This window comes from Apteryx rowi, unplaced genomic scaffold, assembly GCF_003343035.1.
Source record: "Apteryx rowi isolate R43461 unplaced genomic scaffold, aptRow1 scaffold_8, whole genome shotgun sequence".
Classification (NCBI taxonomy): domain Eukaryota; kingdom Metazoa; phylum Chordata; class Aves; order Apterygiformes; family Apterygidae; genus Apteryx; species Apteryx rowi.
In genome coordinates this window covers 3,715,632-3,740,625 of record NW_020451093.1, presented here as the reverse complement: position 1 = coordinate 3,740,625, position 24,994 = coordinate 3,715,632, and the positions used below count along the sequence as shown (strand labels likewise).

The following is a 24,994-nucleotide window of genomic DNA, read 5'->3' as shown; positions in this document are numbered from 1 at the left end:
TAATGTATGTTTTTAAATAACTAGAAACATCGAATTTTGGATCAAACAAAATACTAGGCTTAGTTATCAGGACAGAGCTCTCTCGCCCCCACGCCTGGTACAGATCACTTTCAAAATCATTTTACCTGGAAAAATAGAGGAAACAAACAATACATTTCAGTTGAAGTGATTTATTCCTTTTTTTTGGTTGGGCCACCAATCTGAAAAATCCATTATCCACACAGCTCTACTTCTTTGTCTTACCCTCAAGATTTTTTTTTTCTTTTAAAGGTCAGCATAAGCCTACCACAAGTTCTTTAATGAGAAAATTGCTTTATCCACTTTAAAACACAATCATTTTCTGGGTAATCCGGCCTTGGAAAATGAAACGATTTTTCAGAGGGAAGAAAGCTGTTTTTCAGACTTGGCAGTTTATCTAAAAGAAACAATTTCCTCGGCAAAGACACAAGGGTGGTCTTACTGTCATGGAAGTTGCTTCAAAAATTAGCTGCTAACTTACCAGTGGGAAAACTTCAGTGAATGTAATTATTAATTTAAAAAGGAAGCACTTGCATGGATTTATATTTATATAATGCTATCAGATATTAGCACCAGCAAATCTGAAAGCAAGCTAAATAATAGCATGAATAAATATTTATAGTGTATCTAAGTGATCTTAAATTACCACCGGTATAGCCAGCACCCTACTTTTGATACTTTTGTTTATAGAAATGGACATTTTTTATTACATTAAAAGCTTGGTAATGGTTTCAATTCACTGGATTTTCCTGCCTCCTCAGATCATGTTCCCTTCAGGAGCATTTGTTCGCGCTGATGTAAGTGAGTGGGGAATGAGTCTGACAGTGAGGACGCCGAGCAGCGACTTTAACAGCACCCAAGGTCTGTGCGGCATCTTCGACGGGGACGGCCGTAATGACTTCCACCGCGCCGGCGGGCGGCCTTTGCTCCCGCAGCACAGCAACGTGCCTGAGGAAGACTTCGTAGAAGAGTGGAGGTACAAAGCTGGAGGATTCTAGACCTGGAAGATGTACTGTAACATTTTTTTAAGGGGTGTTGATACATTTATTTCGTTACAGAGCCCTTTAATGACCTGACAGAGAGATCTGCTTAATCTACCGAGGGAAGCCTGGAGGCCCATCACCATCCCAAACAGCACGACAGCTGATTTTTCAGTCAGCACAATACTCATAAGCAGTTACTGAGAGACAAGTTTTATATTCACAAGTGATGTCATGTTAACAGCCGTGTTAAGATCCCACTCAGCTGTTAAAAAAATGCAGTTCTCACCCACACTGGAAAATGTAGATAACTGACAATAGGGATTAATTAAGGGTTTGGTATTTCCCTTGTTCTTTTATTCCTGAACACTAATTACAATATGTGGATATAGATTAAATGTTACATTTTGACAAAGTGTGGTAATATATGTACCATGCTAAAGCTTAATATCTACTCTACTAATGACAGCAGGCTTTAAAAACTCTCACTTTCTGAAACAGATGGTCTGGAACCAAAGCCAGGAATCTGACTCTGTAACATATCCCTATCCCTACCCCACATTTTAATTCCTGATGCTGAACTCTAAAGACACCTTCAAGGTGATCCCAAAAGCAAAATGGGATTATTTGGCTGTGTAGGTTTGCTTGTGAAGTACCGTTTGCAAATAATGAAAAACAGGCTGATCATGACTGGTTATGTTTACTTGCGCAGTTATTGTATGATCAACTTGGGTCCTGATATTCTCCCTGTTTGGTGCGGGAAGAACAACTGCATGAAAATTTGGCACAGGGAAACAAACCCAAACCTTGGTCAGATGGGTCAGTACATACCTTAATATCACACTTATTCTGCATACAGGAACAGCTTACTTAGCTCAATCCTTCAGCAACAAAAAAAATTTTAGACCTATTACATTTCAGAAAATAAATAAATTTTTCTACCATTTCTACCATTTCTAGTAATGTCCAACGGGTTTAAATGATCGCTATCTAGTCAATTTTGACTTGTAGTTAGAAATAGTACAATTTAGAAGTCAGCAGCCATTTGAAACAAATTTTAATGCACTTATGAGAACCAGTCAGATATTGCTTGTGGGAAGGGAAGGGGCGAATTAATTCGGTGCAAGGACAACCAACTTCTGACATGCACAGTGAGGGGCTACCTTGAGACTCCTGGGAGGAGCTGTTCAAAGCAAGGTTGCCAAAAGATCAAGAGCCAAGGCAGAATATGTGCGAAGATAATTTACTCATAAAACAGAGGAATTTTCTAGCGCTTGGCACATATGATGGGAATACTTCAGGAAAGGTAGAGGAATCTTCTGTTAAGTGAGAAGGGCAGAAGGGTGACAAATTTAGCTTTGCTGAATCCCCAAGCAAGGATTGTTAAGGAGTCTTCAGAACCCATGCCTGATTCAAAAACCGGCTGAAGTCAAGGGAAAGACTAAAGCCATTTCCAGAGGAGACTGGATCAGTCTCTAATCCACCCACGGAGAAATGGCACAACAGAAAATAAAACCTGGAGGGTGATATTTTCTGCTGCTGTTTTTAATTTCATTTTAAATAACATTTAAGGCACATTAGTCTTCAGGACTCTCCAGCACCTGAAGCTAGGCTGTGTTTGCCATCTGGCAGATCAGTTTCTTCCCTGGCTCCCACCTCTCCCAAGCAACTGCAGGGCTCAGAATGGCACAGATCTCTTTCAAACATCAGCTTTCCAATGCACCTTTTAAACAATAAAATGACATCAGAACCTCTCAGTCCTTAAAAAAGCATCCTGACAAGGAATTCTAAAAGACATATTTTAAATAAGTAAGAGAAATTATTCTTACATTTTGCAGTTATCCACTGGGAAAGCAACAGAAATTCTTTTTGGACTCACTATACTAGTATTCAACACAGTTTGATAATCACTAGTTTACGTAAGTTTTACTTAATTATTAAATACATAATATTTAACCAGAGTCTCTAGTTTATGTAATGCTCCCTTAAAAAAAGACCTACCTCTGCTGCCTTAATTTGTTTAGCTTTACAGTTAGTTGGTGATGTGACTCCGGGTAGCTGCAATCACAGGTAACATGAGCATTCAGAACTAGAGACACGGTGTGCGCAGGACAGCCGCGTGGAATTTAAAGTTGCACTGTCTTGTTCTGCAAAGGGCAAGAGGTCATTTCAGTACTCCCTCAATCAACAAAATATGTTTTATTGTCCTAGACTGTAGGAAGGCTACTGCTAAGTGCATAATAGCTTGGGCATTTCTGTGAGCGTGAAAGCCTTCCTATCATATCATACTGTATTCTGTTGTGCCTGCACATTGTGAAAAATGGTTTCATAAATGTCCGGGCTCGTATTTCAGAAAGAGAAATTGGTTCATTTTGCCTCTGTCACTGCAATGTTGTTGTTTTTTTTAAGTTAGTATTTATCAATGATCAAAATAATAATATCATATATTTTCAAAATATACTGGAAAAATTGATAAGGTAATTAAACTTTCTACAACAGAACCTAGTATCTGGCTTCAAAATGTTTGCAAATGTTTTCTTTTTCCTGAACCCTTTATATTCTGGCTGTAAGACAAAAATAATGCCAAAATAATCTAAACTTTTGGTGATATTTCAAATTTGTCCAGAAATAAAGTACTTCCAACTCCTGGGACAAGAAGCGTATCTTCTTCTTCAAAGGTCCAGGATTCTTCTTCTGCCATACAAATAAGATCAATCAGAAATCTTATGCTCATGAGATTTCCAGAGAAACTTTAATTATGGTTGTTCATTCAAACTAAACTCGCTAGAAGTTTGCCCATAATTAAAGCTGGACTAAATTAAAAAAGGAAAAAAATAATCTTACCTTATATGACACTCTAACCCTGTGATCAATAGAAAACTTCTTTGTGTGGAAAGAAAAGCTCAAAGAAAGCTCCATTAGAAGGCCAGAATGAAATGAAGTATGCATAAAAATTTTGAAAAGAATAAAATGGGTAAAAGCAAAAAATACAGTGCTCCAAACTTTAGAGGAAACCCTTTGTAATTAGAGCTAGGGTAAATAGATAAAGATGATTTTCATAATGAAGTATTTGAAACAAATATATCTCTTTTGCCATTCTCCGGGCTGTATCTGAGTCACATCAGGGACAGATCCAAGGCCTTACTTCATGTGTAATATGCAAAGGGTAACCTGCACCTTAAAAAAGTTCTGTGAAGTGAAGTCACGCAGTTAGGCACAGGGCCAGCAAAGCACTTAAGCATCTGTTACCAAACAGTCCCAGTGCAGTCCTAAAAAATGTATAGGACAACTCAGGAAGGACAATGCAAAAGTGACTAAAGAAAACAGAGATTAAACTTATTAAGTACTTTGCCAGACTGGGAATTTATGCATTCCCCAGACTCAAGGAAAGAAAGTTTACTTAATAATGTACACCAATTTGTTGAAAGTTTCTTCTTTCTAATCTCTCTTTTTAAATCAGAATACCTCCAGGGAAGAGTTTATTCGACAAGACTCCAGCACCTTCTGAAGGGAAGCACAGGAAAAAGTACTGCAGATGTCAGAAGGTGAACTCTAAGTCTTTGCACTCAGTAAACACACTGAACACCTTTCAGAATTCTTTCCCTCAGTCCTTTGGTTGCCATTATGAAAATGTGGATTATACTTCTGCAATCCCATATCTAGATGTTACATCAGAATTTGTCTCTCACCCAGAAGTAGGATCTACTTTAAGAAATAGGAAACTGTTGGCCAAGCCCTTTCAGCAGAGCTATCTGCTGAAATCAGTCAAAAAGCGACGTAGCCCCGAGGACCAATTAAAGCCACTCACACACATTTCCATGCAAAGCCAGGAATACAACAGTTTCATTAACTTTACTAAACCAGCAGAAGAACTACAGAGAGCAAAAAGGCAAGAAGACTATTACGAATACTCATCGTTTTATCCGTTGCAAAGCCCAAGCCAAATAGGCTCAGAGAGCTTTGCGTATTTTTTCCCAGAGGACTACTTTGAAGGAATTCGGACAAAACTTCCACTGGCATGGCCTACTCCTAATGGCCTAACCTCCGCCAAAGCCCTGGAGATTTGCCACCAGCTTCTTGCAAATTCTACCATTGGCTTAGCGTGTAAAGCTGTCCTTGGCAAGCAAATGGATGAGGCAATTGATATGTGTCTTTCAGATTTGCAACTCAAGGATGATGTGGCCTGGGTGACTGCACTGATAGCGCTTTTAGAAAATGAATGTGAAAGAAGAGTGATAGGAAACATAAGTAAACTGTTTCATGTAGGAAACCAGCCATCTGCTAGCCAGGAAGAAATCCTCACCATTCTCCGGTGTCCTGCTTTCTGTAATGGCAATGGACAATGTACAGAATTGGGCTGCCAGTGCTTTGAAGACCACAGCTCTTACGATTGTAGCATTGCCAAAAGTAAGTAAAAAATTCTGTTTGTTCCTACCCTACCTATCTTTCTATGGTATTACAGTTATTAGGTAGAACATCTGCACAGAGTTGTTTGCTCTTCAAATAGCGTTACCAGCAAGATATCTGATGAATTAGTAATCAGTTTTTGACCTTGAAGAACTGATCAAAATATCTGGTTGGTTGGTCCTTCACTTTTTCGCCTCAGTAACTTTTTAAAAATGGATTTTACAAGCCCCTTAGCAAACTGGTTTTGCAGAAGTGATTTTCTTTACATCTGATCTATCACTGGCATGCCAACCAGCAAGCTTCTGACAAAAATGAGGGTCCTGCTCACCTTGTGGTCAATATTCATGTCAGCACTGTATAGATACTTCTTTTCCTGATCAACAGAGAATAACATCTGAAAATGAGTTTCAAACACTGTATTAGTTTAAAAAAAAAAAAGTGACAAAATGAACATGTAATATTTTCAGAGACATAAACAGCTATAGGACATATGTGAACTTCAGATTTGTGCATTCTACAGACCGGATTCCACAAATATTTAGGAATCACTTCATGTTTAAACAGGTGGACATCCCACTAGATTGTGTCTCCTTTACGCTTCAGCCTCTCAATGTATAAATCCAAGTCCAGTGTGACTATTCACAGTGCTTGACACTAAGCACGTGTACAAATGTTAGCAGTAATTTAACAATTTATGCCCTGCTTCAGCAAACTGTATAAGCTTATGCTTAAAGTTACAAAAAGGTACTTAAGGCCCAGGCATACAGCTGAGTTCCTGCAACTTAATAAGTGACAGCAATTCAGCTAAGCTGAAATGACAAGGCATGCTCTCATAGCCCATCCCAAATGTGGGGAACAACTTTCTTCTGTGATGCTTAAGCTAATGGATATTACTTTGTGTTTAGGACAGGTAAAGCTCATACATATATATATATATATATATATATATATTCATTCACCGTGGCTTAGCTGACACATCAGAATCTCAGTAAGTCCCAGGAACCCAGCTGCATATCTGATACTTCCAAGGCATTTACTAGTAGGATGGGATTACCCATGTGTTTCAGAATAAACATGTTTCAGCACGCTGATTTAAAACAGTGAAATACAGCCCAACATTTGTTTTTTGTTAATGATAGGCTAAAATTTACAGGATAATTTTGTAGATCTGGAAAAATTCTCTAATTCACACAGAGAACTGACATCAGTGACTGAAAAGTGATTTGAACAATCTTATAATAATTGTCCAAAACAGAATTCAATGATTCAGGTAGGGGAGCTGCTTAGACCAGATTTTAAATTTTTGTTTTACTCAGATTAGAAGAAAATAACTGTGCTGCCACTGCCTTTGTTTCCCCTTTTCTCCAGCTGAGAAAACTGTAGTGGATGATCTTTGCTTCAGAAATTTTCCCTTCTGGAAGTCTGTTTATTAGAGTTCAAAATACATCAAATTATTTCCTCCAGTTTTCCAAAGAGACTCACTAGTGTTGCCTCAGCAGAGATAGTGACTTCTCCTAGCTGACTCCTCTCACCAGTGATACTAGCCTAAAAATACCTCTATTCAGCTTCTCCCATACTTCGGTTTAGTCTCCACTAAGAGACAGATCTCTTCACCTTCTAGAAAGCTTAGTTTTTTAGTTACGTGCTCTCTGTCAGAGCAGCGTTGTATTTAGTCTGGCCCCTGGGGAAAGTAAGCTTGACTTGGTGCTTCTAAGGCAAGGCATTGGGACCCGCAACAGAGCCACATGGTAACAATTAGGAAAGTATAAATTTCACTCACTGTTTACAGTGCTCTAGTTGCTGGACATGAGTTCATTAGTGTTGCAACAGAACTAATATTCACATCTTCAGCAGTGTTCCTTTTCCAAAATTCCTGTGCACTTTCCTCAAAATTTCAAGGCAATATTTTATTTAAAAAGTGAAACACTCTTGTTCTTTCTGTCACACTGTAAATAACTATATTACATCAACTCAAATACTGTCTGCATTCATAACCATACAGCTACTTCACTTTCTGTCCGTGTCTGTTTAACACCTTATTGCACCAAAACTCAGCTATTCCATGTAAAGGAGACTTTAAGATGTAATGTATGCTATGTAGACAGCACTTCACCGATTTTATTCACCCAGCCAAAAGGGACTTAAATGGCTAAAATGCTCCATGTATGGTGTATATAATGGCTTAAAGCCATCTTTCCAAAGCCCTCTCTGTGTTGCGCTGCACATTTTCTAGCTGCAGCTAAGAACTTGTATTTTTGACTACAGTACTATTTGCAAAATATTTTCTGTGGACATAAGCTTTAAGTGCAAATATTATTTTTTATTTAAGAAATCAACAGACCACATTAATAATTACTACCCAAGAGGAGAAGAATGCTTTCTAGCCAGCTTCTAGCTAGAAGAGAAAGTATTAAATAAAAAAGCAGAACAAATTGCCATTTTGAGCCACTAGTATATTTTTCTCTTGAGGAAAAGCCAGTGGCATAAATCTCTGATGCGCAGACATTCCTTCCCAAGGGTGTACCTGACCCGGGGAACATTTAGCATTTGTTTTTCAATTTTTCTGCCATACCAGTGAGATTATATGCTGCCCTCTTATCAACAGCTGTCAGTCTCCAGAGAAGAAAGACCATAATCACTCATGGTGTATTCCGCCCCATGAGCACTCACTGGCTCTTACAAGTTTGTACAGCAGAGAAAGGTGGGGGAAAAAACATCAGAATGGTGCAACAGGCTCTTATTAAGGCTACTGTAATTAACTTCAGTTGCTAAAATCTTCTCTGCATAATATAGATTTACGTTTTCTATTTGCAATCTATCCACCAGCTTTTACAGGGCAAAACCCTAACATGCAGCAGGGTTCACAAAGGTGAACTCCGCAGCCCATGGAACCCTCTGAGCTGTCTTCTGCATAAAAATAAGGATCTTAGAGAGGAACTGCTGATTCACAATCATTCAGGTAGACAATAAAACTACTTAGCAATTCCCTGCTTTCCACATCCTTAAGACCTGAACTGGTTGTAAACATTTATTCAAAATATTTCACAATCTGTTTCTCATTAAAATGGAAAAATTGGAATTAAAAAAGCAGATGCTTAAACAAATATAGCTGAAAAAAAATTGCCTACAGACAAATGAAAAAATTCCATCAAAATCTGGAAAACAATTCACAATTTTTTTAAGAGTTTGTTTGTTAAAGAAAGGAGCCTCTTAATTTAAAAATCAGGGTTTTGTTTGGCTGGATTCGGCTTGATTATTTTTCCCCAAAATGAAAACACAAGAAGTAAAGAGGATCCATTTCCTAACCAAATTTACCTAAATCATCACTGTATTTACAAGATGGGAACAAGCTGGAGAGTTGCAAAAACTTTCTGTAATACGGGTTCCATAAATACACAACACTTTAAAGAATATACCTTTGAATCTGTAAACTGCTGCATTATGACTCTTCCCCAAGCATGTTCCCAAAACAGTCCTCAAGTTTTCCAAATGATGGATGGGTGGGAGACAATATACATTTCTCCTAATGTTAGTGGTAACAGCTTGAAGATTGTAATCATATCAGTCCCTTAAAGAGAAGGACTTCTTTTCATTTGGGGAACATAGTATTGAAAATTAGCTTCTCAGCATGTTCAATGGATACTTGCCAAGGTTTTAGCAAAGACCAATGATCAAAGCTCTCTCTTCTCTTTTACTAACTTCTGAGTGTTTGATCTTACATCTGAATAACTCTTTTAAGGCTACTCTCACATGTGTAGTATGCACATGTGACCTCAGTGTAAGAAAACACTTCTTCACATAAATACTGTCAAGGGCCATAATCATTATTAAAAACAACTGAGTCAGATTTGAGTCCAAATCTGTCCATAGCTTCTCATGTATTTCTCCACCCAAGTAATGCTCCTTTTCCTTCAGAAGGTTTTGGCTTGTCTTGCCACAGCCTGAAGTCAGAGCTTTGGACCGCAGAGCCCTGGAAACCCTAAGCTGACTGTGGCGCTCATGGAAAGCAGTGGTCCTCATGCAGGGCAGTCAAAACCCCCAGGGTTTGAACTCTGTCCCACAGAGTAACCTTCCATGGCTTTCGGAGTCCCTTCCGAGAACCAGTTGCAATGGCATTGTCTCCTTACAGGAGGACAGATATTTAATCTGAGTAATTTGGCTTTAAGTCCTGATACCCAACTTAAAACTTCATAAAGAAAAATTAACAAAAGGATGTGTTTTTTAGGGTCCACTCCTCCTCCTCTCCCAAACATCCTGGAACTAACTAATGCTAGACTGATGAAATACCAGTATGTCCTGGAAGGGCAAATAGCTAAGATAGCTACACTGAGTGGCCCCACGCCAGAGCGCCCAGCACTGAGCAGGACCTGACTGGTGGCTACTCCATTCTTTATGCTACGGGTTTGGAACAGGGAGGACATCCTGCCTGGAAGGGACTGAAACTGCAGGGTAAAAGTCTCATGTTTCAGGAGCATAGCATACATCTGTATGTTTAGTAAAATGCAGATAAAGGGATGGAAAAGCATTTGCAGTTCAAGCTGACTTTGAGCACAATTGGAAAAAAAAATCCCACAAAAATTAAAATCAAGGTAACAACTAACATACTTAATTTGCAGAACCTTCTCCTTTGTCTTTGGAATAAGCAAAACACAAACTGTAGAGAAGCTGAGAGAATTCTGCAAAAGAAGCTGGTTTCAGCATTAGCTGTGGACAGGCAAAAGTACCACCAGTCTAGAATGAACGAGTGTGATGAGCTATATCGAGCTCCATATATTACAGACCATTTATGAATTCATTTCTGATTGATCTAGAACATACATTTTCTACCTCTATATTTAAGAATACTGCAAGTGTGTACCTATAAAAGGACCTGATCTTGGAGCTGCAATGTAAAGCAGATCCAAATGTCCACCCAGAGGTCAGATCCCCTACAAGAAGAAATAAAATCTTAGTTCTGGCACTCCAATCACTTGGACATTACAATACTTTAGCAAAGGTCAGCTAGTTAATTCAGTAGAGACAAGGAAGGCATAACCACTCCTGTCTGAGTTTCACCTTTAGCTGTTCTTCATTTTGGAATGTTATTCACAACATCCTTTAAAGATATTTGCTTGTTTTTATATTTCACAGGCAGAAATGTTCCACATAGATAGCATGTGATGTAAAACCTATTTGCAGAGAAAAGTACTATATACTATACACTATACAGTGTATATACTATATACTATACACTATATACTATATACTATACAGTATCACAAAACAATGATGTGTTTCTTAAACAACAATTCCAAAGACTGGAAGCTCTCAGAACTGAATGATGTTGATGTCAACAAAGCCAGGCTTTCACACCAGAAATGCTCTTAGAGATAACGAATTAAGAACAATCTCAGAAATAAAGCTGTATGTTCAAAGGGGGACAGTCTGAGCTCCCTAACTTGCAGGCCAGCGTCCTAGCCTGTCCAGGAGTGCTTAGGCAACCATCACTGTGCAAGGACAAACAGGATCAGCCTTTAGGCTTTTCTACTAACAAGCACAGGTTCTGCAGTAAGGGAAGAAAAGGAGTAGAAATCAAGAAGAAATGAACTATGTTTCTGCAGAACATATAAAATTGGGGTCCCCCTTGCTTTCTTTTAAAAAGACAGGACCTAAGGTACAGAAGAAGGTATACTGATTTTGGAAATGGGCCATCTAAGATAAAATTTAAATTCTATTGTTAGGAAAAAGTTATTAGAGAGGAGAAGTTACATGAGTAATGAAGGAGAAGGAAACTCCTTGTTCTGGCCATATATTTTCCCATTAGCTGCAAAACAAATCTCCATCTAATTTTCTCAGATTGGAATTATATATGTGAATTAAAACTCCCCCAAGACCAAGGAGGCCATCAACGTAATTCAAATATCCTTTCCAAGGTCACCCAATCTCAGCTACACTGCCAATACATAACAATGTATTCTGCAACCGGTTTTGACCAGCACAGAAAAAAAAAGGTGGCCAGGCAGCATTTTTAGGGATCAGAATAAAACCCATAACATATTTAGAATAATTTAAAATGAAAACATGTAGGAACAGAGAAGATGCGAAGTGTTGCTTGCAGACAGACTTACGCCTCTGCACTGTTTGATTCCAGCAAGGAGCTGTCCAGGTGGCCGGAGCTATAATTATCCTCAAATGAAAACTGCAATTTGGAGTTGAAAGGCACCTCTGAAATTTGGCAATGCTCCAGAAGCTTAGACTTTCTTAATGTTGCTTAACATTTCATAAAACCCCCCAACACCTGTATAAGGTGCTTAAAATGTCATTACCACCTGTAATTAAATACAGAATACAATTACACAGATAGCAAATCAGGTTGGTGCTTACAATTTGTATATATTGACCATGTTGATTATAAAAAAGAATCAGGACTAGTAAAGCACACATAGAGGGATGTAATATGCAGATTGTATGAAGCTCTAAAGAGCAATTACAAGATAAAAGGTAATGAGGAATAATAAGGACAAATTAGTTTCAGTGAAGTAATGACACTTGAAGAAGTTTAAATTTCTATGTGGAATGTTCTGGAAAAATTACAGCTAGCAAAAAACCCAGAGCTAATAAAAAATACTGTGAGAAGATGAAAAGTTAATGCTTACCTAAGATGCTAAGGAAGATACCATTTCTGTATCAATGAATGTGTCTAATTCAGTATCGCTATTAAGAAGTTCTTTGAATCCAACTGCATTTTTAGGGCTATGAACCACAGCCAAAAGGTCCCTTCTACTGATATACAACAGCAGTTACATGAGTTACACTGTGTTATTTTTAAAATGATTATATTGATCATTCTGAATTTTATCATACCGCTTTGGGCTGAGTCTTGTTCATATGCTGTAATTAAATAATATTTATGAGAAAACACAAATTACTTTGAAAAAACCCTCTATTGAATAACAACAGCACAGGGTCAGTTATTAAAGTTACTAAGGAAGGGGACTTCAGAACAAAGATGCCTCTCACAGGCACACATCTTAAATTCTTCTGATATCTCAGGCCAGTCATATGAGTTGAGGATGAAACAGGTATTACAGAAATCTCACTCTACATTATTTTGCTTAAATTTTTTATGCTTAATTTCTGTTTTATTGGACAAAAACATGAGGGAGACGTTCAAAGACAAGAATTTAAAGTGCTTTAAGATCCTCTGGTGAAAGGGGACAGAGTATTTTATCTATTTCTATATTTATTAGTATGTTTATTTCAAACATCTGCTTTTGAGATTTTGTATGAGAATATATTAACTTTGAAATAAATAGGGTTCTCCCTCTTCTGTCAGTTCATTGGCCTTTAAATTCCATACCAAGGTGCCATAATGATTATGTAAGGACCATTAATCCGTCAAATAAATGCACATTTTTTGACACATGTAATATGTCGTTTGTCGACATGATACATCACAACAGCTCCGAATGAGCCATTATGGTGTATTGGGTCAACAGAAGTTTGCCGTGCATAAATTAGACTATACAAAGCAAAAGTGCATACTAGACTTTTCAAAGAAAAATAGTTAATTTCTTAAATTACTAGGGTATCTCTGAGGAAACATGCCACTGAACGTTTGCAAGGGTGGTAGATTCTGCCTCTGATACCAGCCTGCAGTGCTGTTACGACTGGAGCTCCAGTGAAGAATTACAGCATTTTATGCCACCATATAGGTGTCAGGAATGGAGAATTGTTCAGAATTATGGAATTTCTGTCCGATCCTCTCCACAAGAATTGACAGTTTTTTAAATTTGTGTTTATATAAATAAACAAAAAAAACACAACCCAGTTTTTGGCTAATTTGGCAAATCACTTTACATGGCAGTGAGGATTCAATACACTTTAACAATTAACTATCAATTTTTTAAAATTGCTTTTCAATGGGTGAGTCAAACATATTTGTGAGGATAGTGAACACCACAGTAATCACAATTAAACCTTTCTGGCTAAAAGACAGTGCTATTACTATAAAATACTAAAATTATTAATTGGGCATTATTCTTTGAAAAACTTTTTCCTTTTCAAATAATAAGTCACTGGGCTTAGTTGATCTCCTCATTATAATGGTTCCACTGACTTTGATGGACTTAGTATTAGCAAAGTCGTAGTTACTATTACCTTGATGCAGTTTACATTATGAAGAGAAAGTTAAGTCTCTTTTGGCAAATGTTCCCTTCTTTTTCCCTTCTCTCTTATTAATTATTGCCTTTTCCATTCCGTAATTCTGGGTTTCCTTATCTATCCAAATGTGGAGAGTTTGAAAATTTCCTATGCCTGGGCAGGTCTGCTTCCATGTTGCTCTGAGTAGGTACTCGTTCAATTAACAACTGATGGGCAGTAAGGCAGTATTACTATAGTAGTTTAGACACTAACTCAACTGTTTCTGTGAAATACATTTTTCTTCAACAATAATTTTGTAAAGCAGGAAACACTTTATGCAGATCTCTATATGCTGTTGCCACATAAAAATCTGTTTAATATGCCGCTTCCACTCTGCTGGGATTGGGTTCTTTACATAGTGCTTAAAGATATTACAAATACATTTTTATTTCTTTCAAGCTGACATTAAAAAAGTGAAGGGGCATTCGCTAGGATATTTAGACATTGTAAAAGAGGTTGCATGCAGCTTGTAAATGAAAACTTTCATTTTGAGAGATGTTATCTCCACTTAATATTAATTTTTTCCTCAGCTTCCCAGATCCTCTTGGAAAACAGATAAATATGAAAATTCATATTAGATCATGAAACATATGTAACTATTGGTTCTTTTCAGTTATTCAGCTTATTTCCAATTAAACTAATTAATGATTTAATACTGAATGCAAATTGAAAAAATCATTTTTAAATGTGTATTTACGAAACACGCTATTTCTTACTTTCAGCTACCTATGCAGGAATGGTCCTCATCTGAGTGAGTTAACTATCAATCCTAATAATTTTTTGAAAATGGGAGTTATCCACCTTTGAAAATACCACTCTGGTGCCTTTAGAATGAGCACCTCCAACCACAAAACTTTAGCAGATAATAATATAAAAATGTTGTTACATGACAAATATAAAATTTGCAAAACAAAGATAGTTAAAAGAAAAACACTGTGAACCTTGTCTAATCTGCCATCGATATATTCTGATAGTTATTGATGTGCTCTGTTTAATATTGATGGAGACAGATTTTTTCGCATGTCAAATAAAACATATTTCTGCCTAGGAGTTTTGTGGGTGATTCTCAGGGACTGACAAGCTTCCTGTTAGTTTTGAAGCTTTTCTTCTTTTCATAGCAATTTTAGCTTACTTTATTATAGCGCAGATGTAATAAACACACACTTCTGAAAAGATAAACAGCAGTACCAACCTTAAAGTATTAACTCCCAATTCTTTCCATTCAAAGCACAGACCTGGCTGAGCTGGAATAGGGCTATTAGCTTGATAGTTACAAAGTCAATAGAAACTGTATTTTAAAAGGATATCAAATCCTCATGATAAGGGACATGGAAGGTTGCATGCTCGGTGATCCATACTATTCCTTGCAAATCAGATCAGGGAGATTAGTCTTTTCTGCTGATTAGTTTATTTGCTTTAATGCAAAGCAGTGAAAGCGGTTCACTGAAACATGAAGCTAAACGAGACCATTTTCTGAAGTATATAGAATTAAATGCTGTAAAAGTTTACAAAATTAAAGGTCTGAGTTAAACTGACCAAAGCCTGACAATTCAGATGCATGCCTGTTTTACATCATGCTGTTTGCAGGCACTGCAGGAAATTTCAGCCTTAAATCTTGCTAAATCCAAAACAAAACAGAAACCCTGAACAAACAACGTCTTTCCTCAAGTACTCACACACATACACCCCAAATAACAGATTTATGAGCTACAGAATTAGAATCAACAAAACTTTAAAATGTCTGATTTAAACTGACCAAAGCCAAAAATTCACTGCAAGCCTGTAACTTCTTTATCTCGTGCTTTATGAAGGGTTTATGGCAGTATAAACAATCCACAGTCTCCAGCACAGAATGTTCAAACAGTTATGAATAAAGAACACATTCGTAATAACCAGCTCTTATTGTAATTCAGTAACTGTAAAGATGGAAAAATTACCACAAACAATCGATCCTACACTCGTGTGGACACACAGACCATGATCGTGCCCCTGAGCACCATTTTGCACATCCCTTTGAGCTCCATAACTGCAGTCATTAGTATAAAGTGCTGCTGCCTGTGGTCCTGCTGTAAAGTGCCTTCAAGTGACTAAACTGAGATCTGCTTTGGTAAGTCAGTAAGCACTGTGAATGTGTAAACAGATCTTAAAATTTAGCACCTATCCAGGCCATCTAAAAACTAGGCAATATTCTGGGGTTAACAATGTACTTCTCTTCCCCTTCTATCACCACCATAAAGTGCTAGCAAGCCTTTTTAAAAATAGATGAGATCAAATAGACACAAAATGTCATAGGAAGCTTTTAAAGAAAAAATAAGCTACCATATTGCTGCAGAACATTGTTGCTTTCAGTGTGAAACAGAGCCAGTCCCTTGCAGGCAGTGAGTTAAAGTACTCACAAAATGCCTTTTCCCATACTCTGCCCAGGGCTCACTTTCTCTGACTGCAGTGTCTCTAACACCGGTTGCTGATTTGACATGGACACACCACAAGATTCAATGAGAAGCTGGAAGTCTGGGTCAGTGAAAAGGCTAGGTAGGGTAAATGGGGATTTAGTCAAACAGCACATTTACACGAGAACAACTTTCAGGACAGATTCTCATGCCCCTGCTCAGATCTCACATCTTGGCTACCTTTCACAGCCAGTCAGCACTATCTAAAATGCACCCTCATTTGCAAAGCTTGGTTCATGCGTAGGAAACAAACACTTCTACTGCAATCCATCCTGCATATCAGAGCCCTTCAAAGCAGACAAGATCCTCCACGTCAGCTACAGAACATAGGTCTGTAGTTAGGTACTATGACAAACTCCAAATCTTCGAGAACTACACTTGGATGCAGGAACAAACATACTCTTCTTCTAGAAGTCAGGTTAAAGAGGTCTAGGGCAATGATGTGCAAAAATCCTGGCAACCTGCATGTAATTGTGAATACTTAGGGAGGATTTTCAAATGAGCTTTGGGTTATGGATACATGCAAAAGAAAGAAGTAGAGTATTTGTGTATTTATTTGAATGGAGGCAGATTCAGACTTGCTCCGTCCATGCTGTGAGATAACTAAATGTCAGTCAGCTCTGATCCAGAAGCTTCATAGCTGCAATAGCAGGACATCCACAAATGAGCCAGCAAGCTCTGGCACAGCAGCTTGCTAAAACAGCTATGTGATTTCCAGCATAACGCAGGCTTGCAACCAGCCAGATCAGGATACAGCAAAGTGAGCTTGGTCTGTCTGCATTCACCTGCTCCTAGAAAACGTATCTCCTGCTTGACAAATATCTTATTTGACTATTAACATAGACAATTTTATTTTTTACTTCAACAAAGCTGCAACCATTTCCAGCAGCTTATGATCTGGTTAGCTTTCCTGACAGGCTGCTTATTTATCATCCCGATCAAGAAAAACTGGGCAGTCCATTTCCTTCTCTTTATCTGAACAAGCTTCTTGCCAGTTTCAATTTCAGGTCTGAGGCTCCAGCCCAAAGCTACACGTGAGCTTTCGAGCCCTGCATAAGAATGTTTATTTGTGCTAGGATATTCTTCTAATCAAAAGTGGAAACCAAACATGAGCTACATCTATCCATCAGGAAAACTTCAGAAAGTTTACTTTCACAATATTCATTTTTTGTCAAATTTCATTTTACTTCTAAGTCTGTGCATACCCATTATTTACATAACAGACTATAACAATATCTGCAATATCAATTGTGTATTTATTCATTTTTTCCTGTCTATTATGTAGCTTGTGCTCCTCGTCAGGTTTGACTCATGTAAATGCTTACAGAAAGCAACTGCACTGCCAGCAGCGCCAGCAGCTCTGAATTTACTGTTCTTTCCTGCACATTCCTACTGATGCTAACACGGTGGGAGCTGGAGTGCTCTCTGCCTCGAGGGAGGCTGATCAGACACAAAGCAGGCACTGCAAACCAACAGGACCAATTGCCAACTTCTATCCAATTGCCTGAGATCTGGAAGCCTTTTAGATACAACCTTCAAGTCCAGACTCCTCTCTCCTTTCTATTCCAAGACAGTTTTATTAAAGACTGAGATTTTCTTACCCTTCCCCAACACCTCCTGCTGTTCATCATACAGTGTCCTGGTGCGATGGTCTACCATGCAATAGATGCGTTTCAGGTGTGTCTACTCTCTGTGTGTGGAGACCAAGCACTAGAGCTGTGCAGGGTGGTGCCCAAGCGTGAGCCGGAGGATGTGAGCACACAGCTACTTCAGACTTCCTTCGCAACATGCAACGTATACACCATACAGAGAAAAGAAGGAGGTTGATCTGTCCAGATTTTGTTATATTTTGACCTTCATATTCCTAAACACAAATCATTAATGTTCAAACAGCTCACACTTTCCACAGGCTTGTTCCATGCACTGCCTGATTTCCTGCAGACTTGTCTCCTGCAAATTAAAGAACTTGCCCCACCACAAAAATCACACATCCATTCCCATCTCTCCGTGACCACCAGTTCCTCAACTATCCTCTGGATATTTGCACCTTTCCCCTTACTCTCACATTCATGGTATTTCCTAGTTCTTTCCTTTGGTCTTGTCTTCCTCCTCTCCAGTCTTTGCTGAACTACTTCCTGTTCTTTTGCCAAGGTCTTCCAGTCTCTGTAGTATTTCCTTCTCACTTCTCTATCTCTTTGGCCTGCAAGTTTATTATATAGCCACAAACAAATACTGAGAGCAATGAACAACTGCTGAATTCCGACTGTGTTTCCCTAAGAGCAGTACCTGTATGCGTGCGTACTCAGCTACTGACTGTCATAGACTTTTATGTAGTTAATGTCATTGAGATTATCACCTTCTGCATTTGGTAGAAACTGGCTAATATATGCCAAAACCAGAAGACAAAGGGAAGGACAAACAGAAAACCTTGTTAAAAATAAACATCTAAAATTCCTATGTCCATTAAATGTGATTGCCCATTTTCAGAAACATTCAAATTAAAACTAATGACCAATGTAAAAAATGAAGCCAATTGTTTACTATCCATACTGAGGTCTAAAGTCTGAACTTCAGTATCCATTTTTTAAAAAATCAGTCATAAAATTACTCTTCATTTTCTGTCAAAATGTTTCCCTCTTCTTCCTCTTGTCAAAACACTTCCCACAAAAGGCCTTTGTAAAAAATTGTGTATGGACCACCTTCTCAGAACCATGTCTTCACCTGACCAGAGATAAAGCAATAGAGAATTATATTAAATATGATCTCCTACACAACAATACCGTTTATTCCTCCCTTTAGAGAACTCCCAGCTGGAGATGGCTTGAAATATCAAAGACTGTGGTAACAAATAAAAAGCTCAAACAAAAAAAATGGTCCCCTCCTTCTTCCCCCCCTTCATCAAACTACAGAAAATATATGATACATTTTTCTTCCATGAACCTTTCACCCCTTTCACCAAGAAAAAAAATCTCGTTTTCATCCTGATTAACACGAATGCGGCAAGCCTTGAGAGAAGATATCCAAACATATATGGGAACGTTTTTCTGCCAGATTTAGACCAATTTAAAGATGCTGTATAAAAGTGTGCATGGGACAGCTTGAGTGAAATAAATACTAAATGCCATGCTGATACTGTAAGTCATTTCAAAAAGCAGTGAGGCTGGATAATTTTGCTTTGGCCCTGACCCAACAGTATTGCAGTAGTATCAAGATGTACACAGAGATGTAAGCAAATCCTACCAAAAGCATGCAGGGCTCATTCACAAGTAACAAACCTGAGAGTGCCTTGCTGAAAAAGGACTGCGTGAACACGTTCCTGTCCTGTCACTCATCCCCAAGTTACGATATTTTTCTTCACACACAGAAGCTTGAAAATCTGAAATGATAATGAAAATGTTAATGCAATCTGAGCTACCTCAGTACTAGTGGGGGTAACTATTAAAATCTCATGAAAAACATAATGAAGCATTTTTTTTAATGCACTAACCACAGAAGATGGCAATTTATCAAAACCATTTGCTACATCTGACTAATAGTTTTGTACATTACAGGAATCCACAACTAACTGATGAATGCTGATAAGCTGTAAACCACTTCTCTTCTTGTAAAGATAGCAAAGTGCCCAATAGTGTTGCTAATACCGCTGCAATAAAATCTTTAACAACAACAAAAAAAAGAAAAACTAAAAGCATTTCAGAAGTATAGAAAAAAGTCTTTTCACAATTTTTCACATTTATGTTGCCTTCCTTCCTTTCTTTGGAAAAATGAGTGTCATGCAGCTATGCGGTTACAGGCGGCGATGTGGTGGGATCACAATGTTTGAACAGCATTCATCCTAGTTACGGCTTAAATGGCAGAGCCCTAAAGGAACAGCTAGGTACTGTGGAAGGTTATCAACTCAGCTAAAGGCATTTTGCCCCTTGAATCAGAACTGAATCAATGTGCCATTAAAACATTAGGCAACGTAGAGCTTCTGTTTTAGATAAGCTACAGCTCAGAGAAAAGCGACAGGCAATATTGCTTTGCCACAGCAGCAGCCACAGGGCACAGAAGAGGAAAAGCTAAGCAGCGCCTCTGCCCACTGTGTAACATGGAAAATAGCTTGCACCACATTAGTCTGGTGCATGATGTGCCTCCTGTGGCTCCCAGTTAACCCACTTCTAACAAGTATCATTCAAGAAACAAAAAGGGATTACTCTGTTTTGTATTATAGGGCAGATAATCATAATGGCTTCTCCTGACCGTAAGAACTATAAGCATTGCCAATGAAAATGCAAAACCAGGATCCTGCCTGACTGCAGTTATGACAGAGGACATTACAGAGATCTTCTGACAGACTGTTGCTATCCAAGTACCTATGCTGATGTAAAGATCTGCCCAATTTTATTTTTGCTAAAGTAAAGATTTGAATTCTGCAAATAACTTCCATTTTGACTCTTTAAAAATTACCCCAATATGAGAGCAATAGGCAGTTTTAACAGCTAAAGTGCAAGAGCAGAAAAATGAAACTCTGAGAACCATAAAGCATTTTTAAAACCTTAATAGGTGAAATTCAACCTTGTAAGGAGGACAGCACAGGCTATACATCACTTAAGCCCTATTTAAGGCCTCAAAATACAGTTTGAGACTTAAGTGGTGCACAGCATTTGTGCTGACACTGTGCAGAGCTGTGTTGCCCATTAATGACTTAACCCTTACATGCAAACGTTCCTCTGAGGACTGTTAGTTTCGTTACATCTACAGTTTTTGACAAAAGGAGTGTCTTTTGCAGTGCTGCTTCACACTGTGAGGAGTTTGGTGGCAGGGTCATCTTAACATATTTCCACTTCCCACCTTCACACTTCTCTACCTTATGGCATGACACACTATATTCTCAGCTGTGATCCCACAACTATGTTTTGGACCTAGCTGTAAACCGGGTCAGCAAAAGCTGGTATTGCCTCTGAAAACCTTCTACCATGAAGCCACAACACTAGTTAATTAACCACATGAGCTGTATAACACTCTCTGATAAATCAATACTGTGTGTGCAGGAGAATTATTCAATGGAATGTTTGCTGCTTTCTGTTCTCATAACTGCTACTGCTCTTCTTAGGAGAAACTTGCAGGAGAGCAAGGAATACTGAGAAGAAGAATTAAAACAAAACAAACCCCCACTGTAAGAAAAGGAAACAACAACAATTCTGATAAACCAGAATGGAATAGCATGCAAGTTGTACTCTCTAAAGCTCTGTATCTATCTCATCCTTTCAGAGCACACTTTGGAAATCACAGGCTTGGAAAATGGCGGCCTCTGCGATATACGAGTCTCTGACTGTAGCAGGATCCGGGTGTTTGGCCTCGGCTTCAAAGATTCTCACAACCTGCACTGCAAGGTCACCAGATTAATTGTAAGCAACTTCCCACAGGTTCATAAAGTATTGATGATCCAGTCAAACTTTGACATGTTTATATTAAAGTCTTCCACCCTGAACAGTGCTGCATGCCATCACCTCTCATTGCTGCAGCAGGGTACAAATACCTTTGAATCCCATTGCCAGTACGTTTGCTATGAGTGAGGGGAGCTGAAGCGGCTCAGCCCTTTCCAGGATTGGTTCCTAGGAAATGCAAAGCTATGTATTCTTGCCAATTTTCTCTGTGGGGGTTTGTTTAACTCTTGTTTGGTTCAGCTACACCGTAGTCCAGTGAAGCCTGAAATCACAATATTATTTCTCATTTTGTGCATCTGGAATCTGCACGCTTGGTTGTTTTCCTAAATGCATTTGAATGCTAAGTGTTACAGTTAAATATAAGGCTTCCTCAACACAGTTACTGAATTTCTCATTTGAATTTTCTTAGTCATAGTTCAATACTAAGTCAGAAGTTTTAATGAGTATTGAAATGATCTTGTTGGGTAACACTGTAATTTTATTATAAACTATTATACACAGGCAATTCTACAATTTTGAATTATTTGGTTTAAGCATACTCAAATATAGTGTTGGATGCATCTCATAAATCTACTTCATAAAAGAAGTTCAGCCTGCATCCCGCTTACCGTTCATATGCTAATAAGACACAACTGAGATTTGCCTACCATGTCCACTTAGGACTCGGTAGGCCCTGTATGAGCAGGGATGTTTTGCGCAGCTGATCTAGATATGCAGCAGACATTACCTGCACGGAACAACAAAACGTACAGCTGGCTGCAGAGCTCCAGTAGCAAACACAAAGCTGCTCCACAGCACTACCTTGTACCACCGTGGCTGCTCATCTTTGATACAAATCGTAGCCCTTCCTAAATCAATAGACCACTTGCATGCTTAAATGAGCTTGCTCTTTACTGTACCTATAGTAACAGCATCATTTTTTTTAAATAAACCATCTGCAAATGCCTTATAGTATTAATTAGAAATATAAACATATGTTGACTACTGGAATTTCTTTCCATGAGCCTTCAGTTTCTGTACTCTCCCTCTGTTTTATTGTAGCATCTCAATGGCAAATGGATAGTAAGAGAGCAAGAAACCACGAAAGCGGATTTTCTCAGCTCTAAGGCTGTTGACTGCCAGATTCCTCTTCTGAACACTACAGAGACAGAGGCTGTGCACTCTGTGGCTGGTGATGAGCCGTTCGCAAGATGGCAAGTGAAAGTAGGAGTTTCTTATGTTTCTAAGAAATGATTTAGAAGGAGCAAATCAGTTGTCATGGTAAATTAAAATGCAAAGCACAATTTGCTTCCCTTCAGAATTGAAGATGCCCATAGAAATACTTACGTTAATGTCATGCAGTGAAAAAAAAACCCTCTAAACCAAAACAATAGAAGTTAAAAACAGATGTCTTTATAGGCAATCTGAAAGTGCAAATTACAATCACTTCTCCAGGTAATCGCCTGAGATTGATGCAGTTGGACTAATCAATTGCTAACCATCAGTATTTCATTTCGAGGAACCCCAGTTCAAACCGCTGATTAGGTAGCAAGCATGAGCGCGTCTTGCCTCTGCGGCCGCAGGGCGGCCTGTCGCACAGCAGAGGAGCGGCGCGCACACTGCTGGAGTTGGCAGCGCTCCCCCAGTAGCTGGCACGGAGCGAGCAGCGTTGCCACAGCTATGGACGAGAACGGCTGCAGGAAAAGGCTTGTGTGGTACCAGGTCATGCTGAGTGCTGCCTCCGCTGCATTTTAGCCCCTTTTGTTCAGAAAGTGATATTTACTTACTAAATATTTACAGGAAATCAGTGTCTTATTGAACCTGCTCCTGCTAACCCTGGTCTCGCTCTCAGCCTGCATGGTTATTTTCCACAGATTGGTTGCTTTGTTAAAACTGAGATCATTCAAGCACTCTATAGCTGAGAAAAATATATTGCAGTTGTAGAAAGACTGCAGATGTGCTTTGAAAACTGTAGCACGTAAAAATGAAACATGTAAAACACTAGCTTCACTCCAGTGTTACTGCCTCTCCTGCAAACCTCAGCTGTTCGTAATACAGACCACACTGGTACACAGGTGCTGCCATGTTGCGCAGGGAAAACAAAAAGACGTTTGGTGATGCACACTTTCTACCCAGTATATTTATCTAAAATAGATGGAAATTTGTGTTTTAAGAGACCAGTATAAAATCTATGTGGCAGCAGAGCCCGACTGCCTGCTGCCGGGGGTGGATCCTGCACCTTCTGTGCGGAGCGGGACCTGTCCGAGTAGACAGAGACTGAACCAGAGGGGCAGCTCCTGTGGTTGCAGTTCCCACCACTTCTCCAAGGAGATACTGAACACCCTGTCAGTCGTGGGACAAAATCCCACCTTGGGACGGAAGGATCTGAAGAACTGTTCCAAGACACCCTGGAGTTTGCTGGTGCAAGAGGACGGCTCTCAGTTGTGCATGTGCGCAAGGCTCTTTCTCCGCGGTAACTAGAATGAGCCACCTTGTAGCTAGCGCGTATTATGATTCATTTTGCTTTCAAGTGCTGGCTGTCAGCTCTGAGGAGGTCTGTACTGTTTCTTATTTTTTCATCTCAAAACATGTGTAGAAAGTCTCTTTCCTTGCACTTTAGTTCAAGGAAATCTCTGTGCTTGTAAGCCTTCTGCACCTTTCCTAGCTTTTGAACCCCACGGAAAAATCTGCTTCATGGATACACAGCGAATACACAATTAAATCATCTGAGTCAGATGTAGCCAGCTGGAGGCTAATCGTATTTCCCATGTGGATAGTTTTGCTGAATGAATTGTGAAGGAAAAGCTCAGAATTCCATTTAGAAGGCATTTATTTATTTAATTAGTATTAGTGCCTCTTATTGTGGTGGCACAGAGAGCAAAATGATGGACTATTTCAAGACAAAAATGATTTGAAATGAATTCCACAAATATTCAAAATTTTGTGCTACAGAAAATTCCTAGTAAGATTTACTTCAATATTATATTTTGTCTTATATTAATAGATACTTTTTAAAATGCAGCTAAAATTTTTCCAAAACCAAAAATCAAAATAATTCTTTCTGAAAATATCAGTGTTCAATATTTTCAGAACCTCCCCCGCCCACCAAAACAAATTGCAGAGGAATCAGCAAAATTTCACATGAGCCTTTTTTCAGTTTTTTTCACTACCACAGTTTGGGGTTCACGAGCTCTTTTTCTCAATATTCTTTCATTTTATCTCCATTTCTCTCTATATATTTTACCTCTTGAGCAAGCAGATTTTGCTTGTTCTTTCCACGACATACTGCTGAATGTAGATAAGAAAGTACTGGGGCTTCACCAGAGAGTTTGATATAATTAGATTAGATACCAAAATACAAAGTCCTACTTGGGCAGCAGATGACTTAGGCTGTCCATACACAGATGCCTAGGTGAAAAGGTGAAAGAGCTTGGCAGGCACTTACCTAATTTGGGAAGCAGGTCTCTTGCTTATCCTCAATTCATTATCACTGCCTGTATTTGTCAAGAGTAGGAATAATATTTGCTAAAAAGTCAGCGAGGCAGAAACT

At 38.7% G+C, this 24,994-nt stretch overlaps 1 protein-coding gene across 1 annotated transcript in view; it reads left to right on the top strand.

The window, feature by feature from the left end:
* Nucleotides 1-24,994, top strand: part of LOC112977071 (von Willebrand factor D and EGF domain-containing protein-like) — a 183,625-nt gene that overhangs the window by 78,487 nt on the left and 80,144 nt on the right. The window contains exons 10-13 of the mRNA XM_026088975.1: nucleotides 780-994; nucleotides 4,459-5,405; nucleotides 21,290-21,426; nucleotides 22,507-22,668. Of these exons, the coding sequence (XP_025944760.1) occupies nucleotides 780-994; nucleotides 4,459-5,405; nucleotides 21,290-21,426; nucleotides 22,507-22,668 (1,461 nt within the window). The remainder of the gene's footprint in view (nucleotides 1-779; nucleotides 995-4,458; nucleotides 5,406-21,289; nucleotides 21,427-22,506; nucleotides 22,669-24,994) is intronic.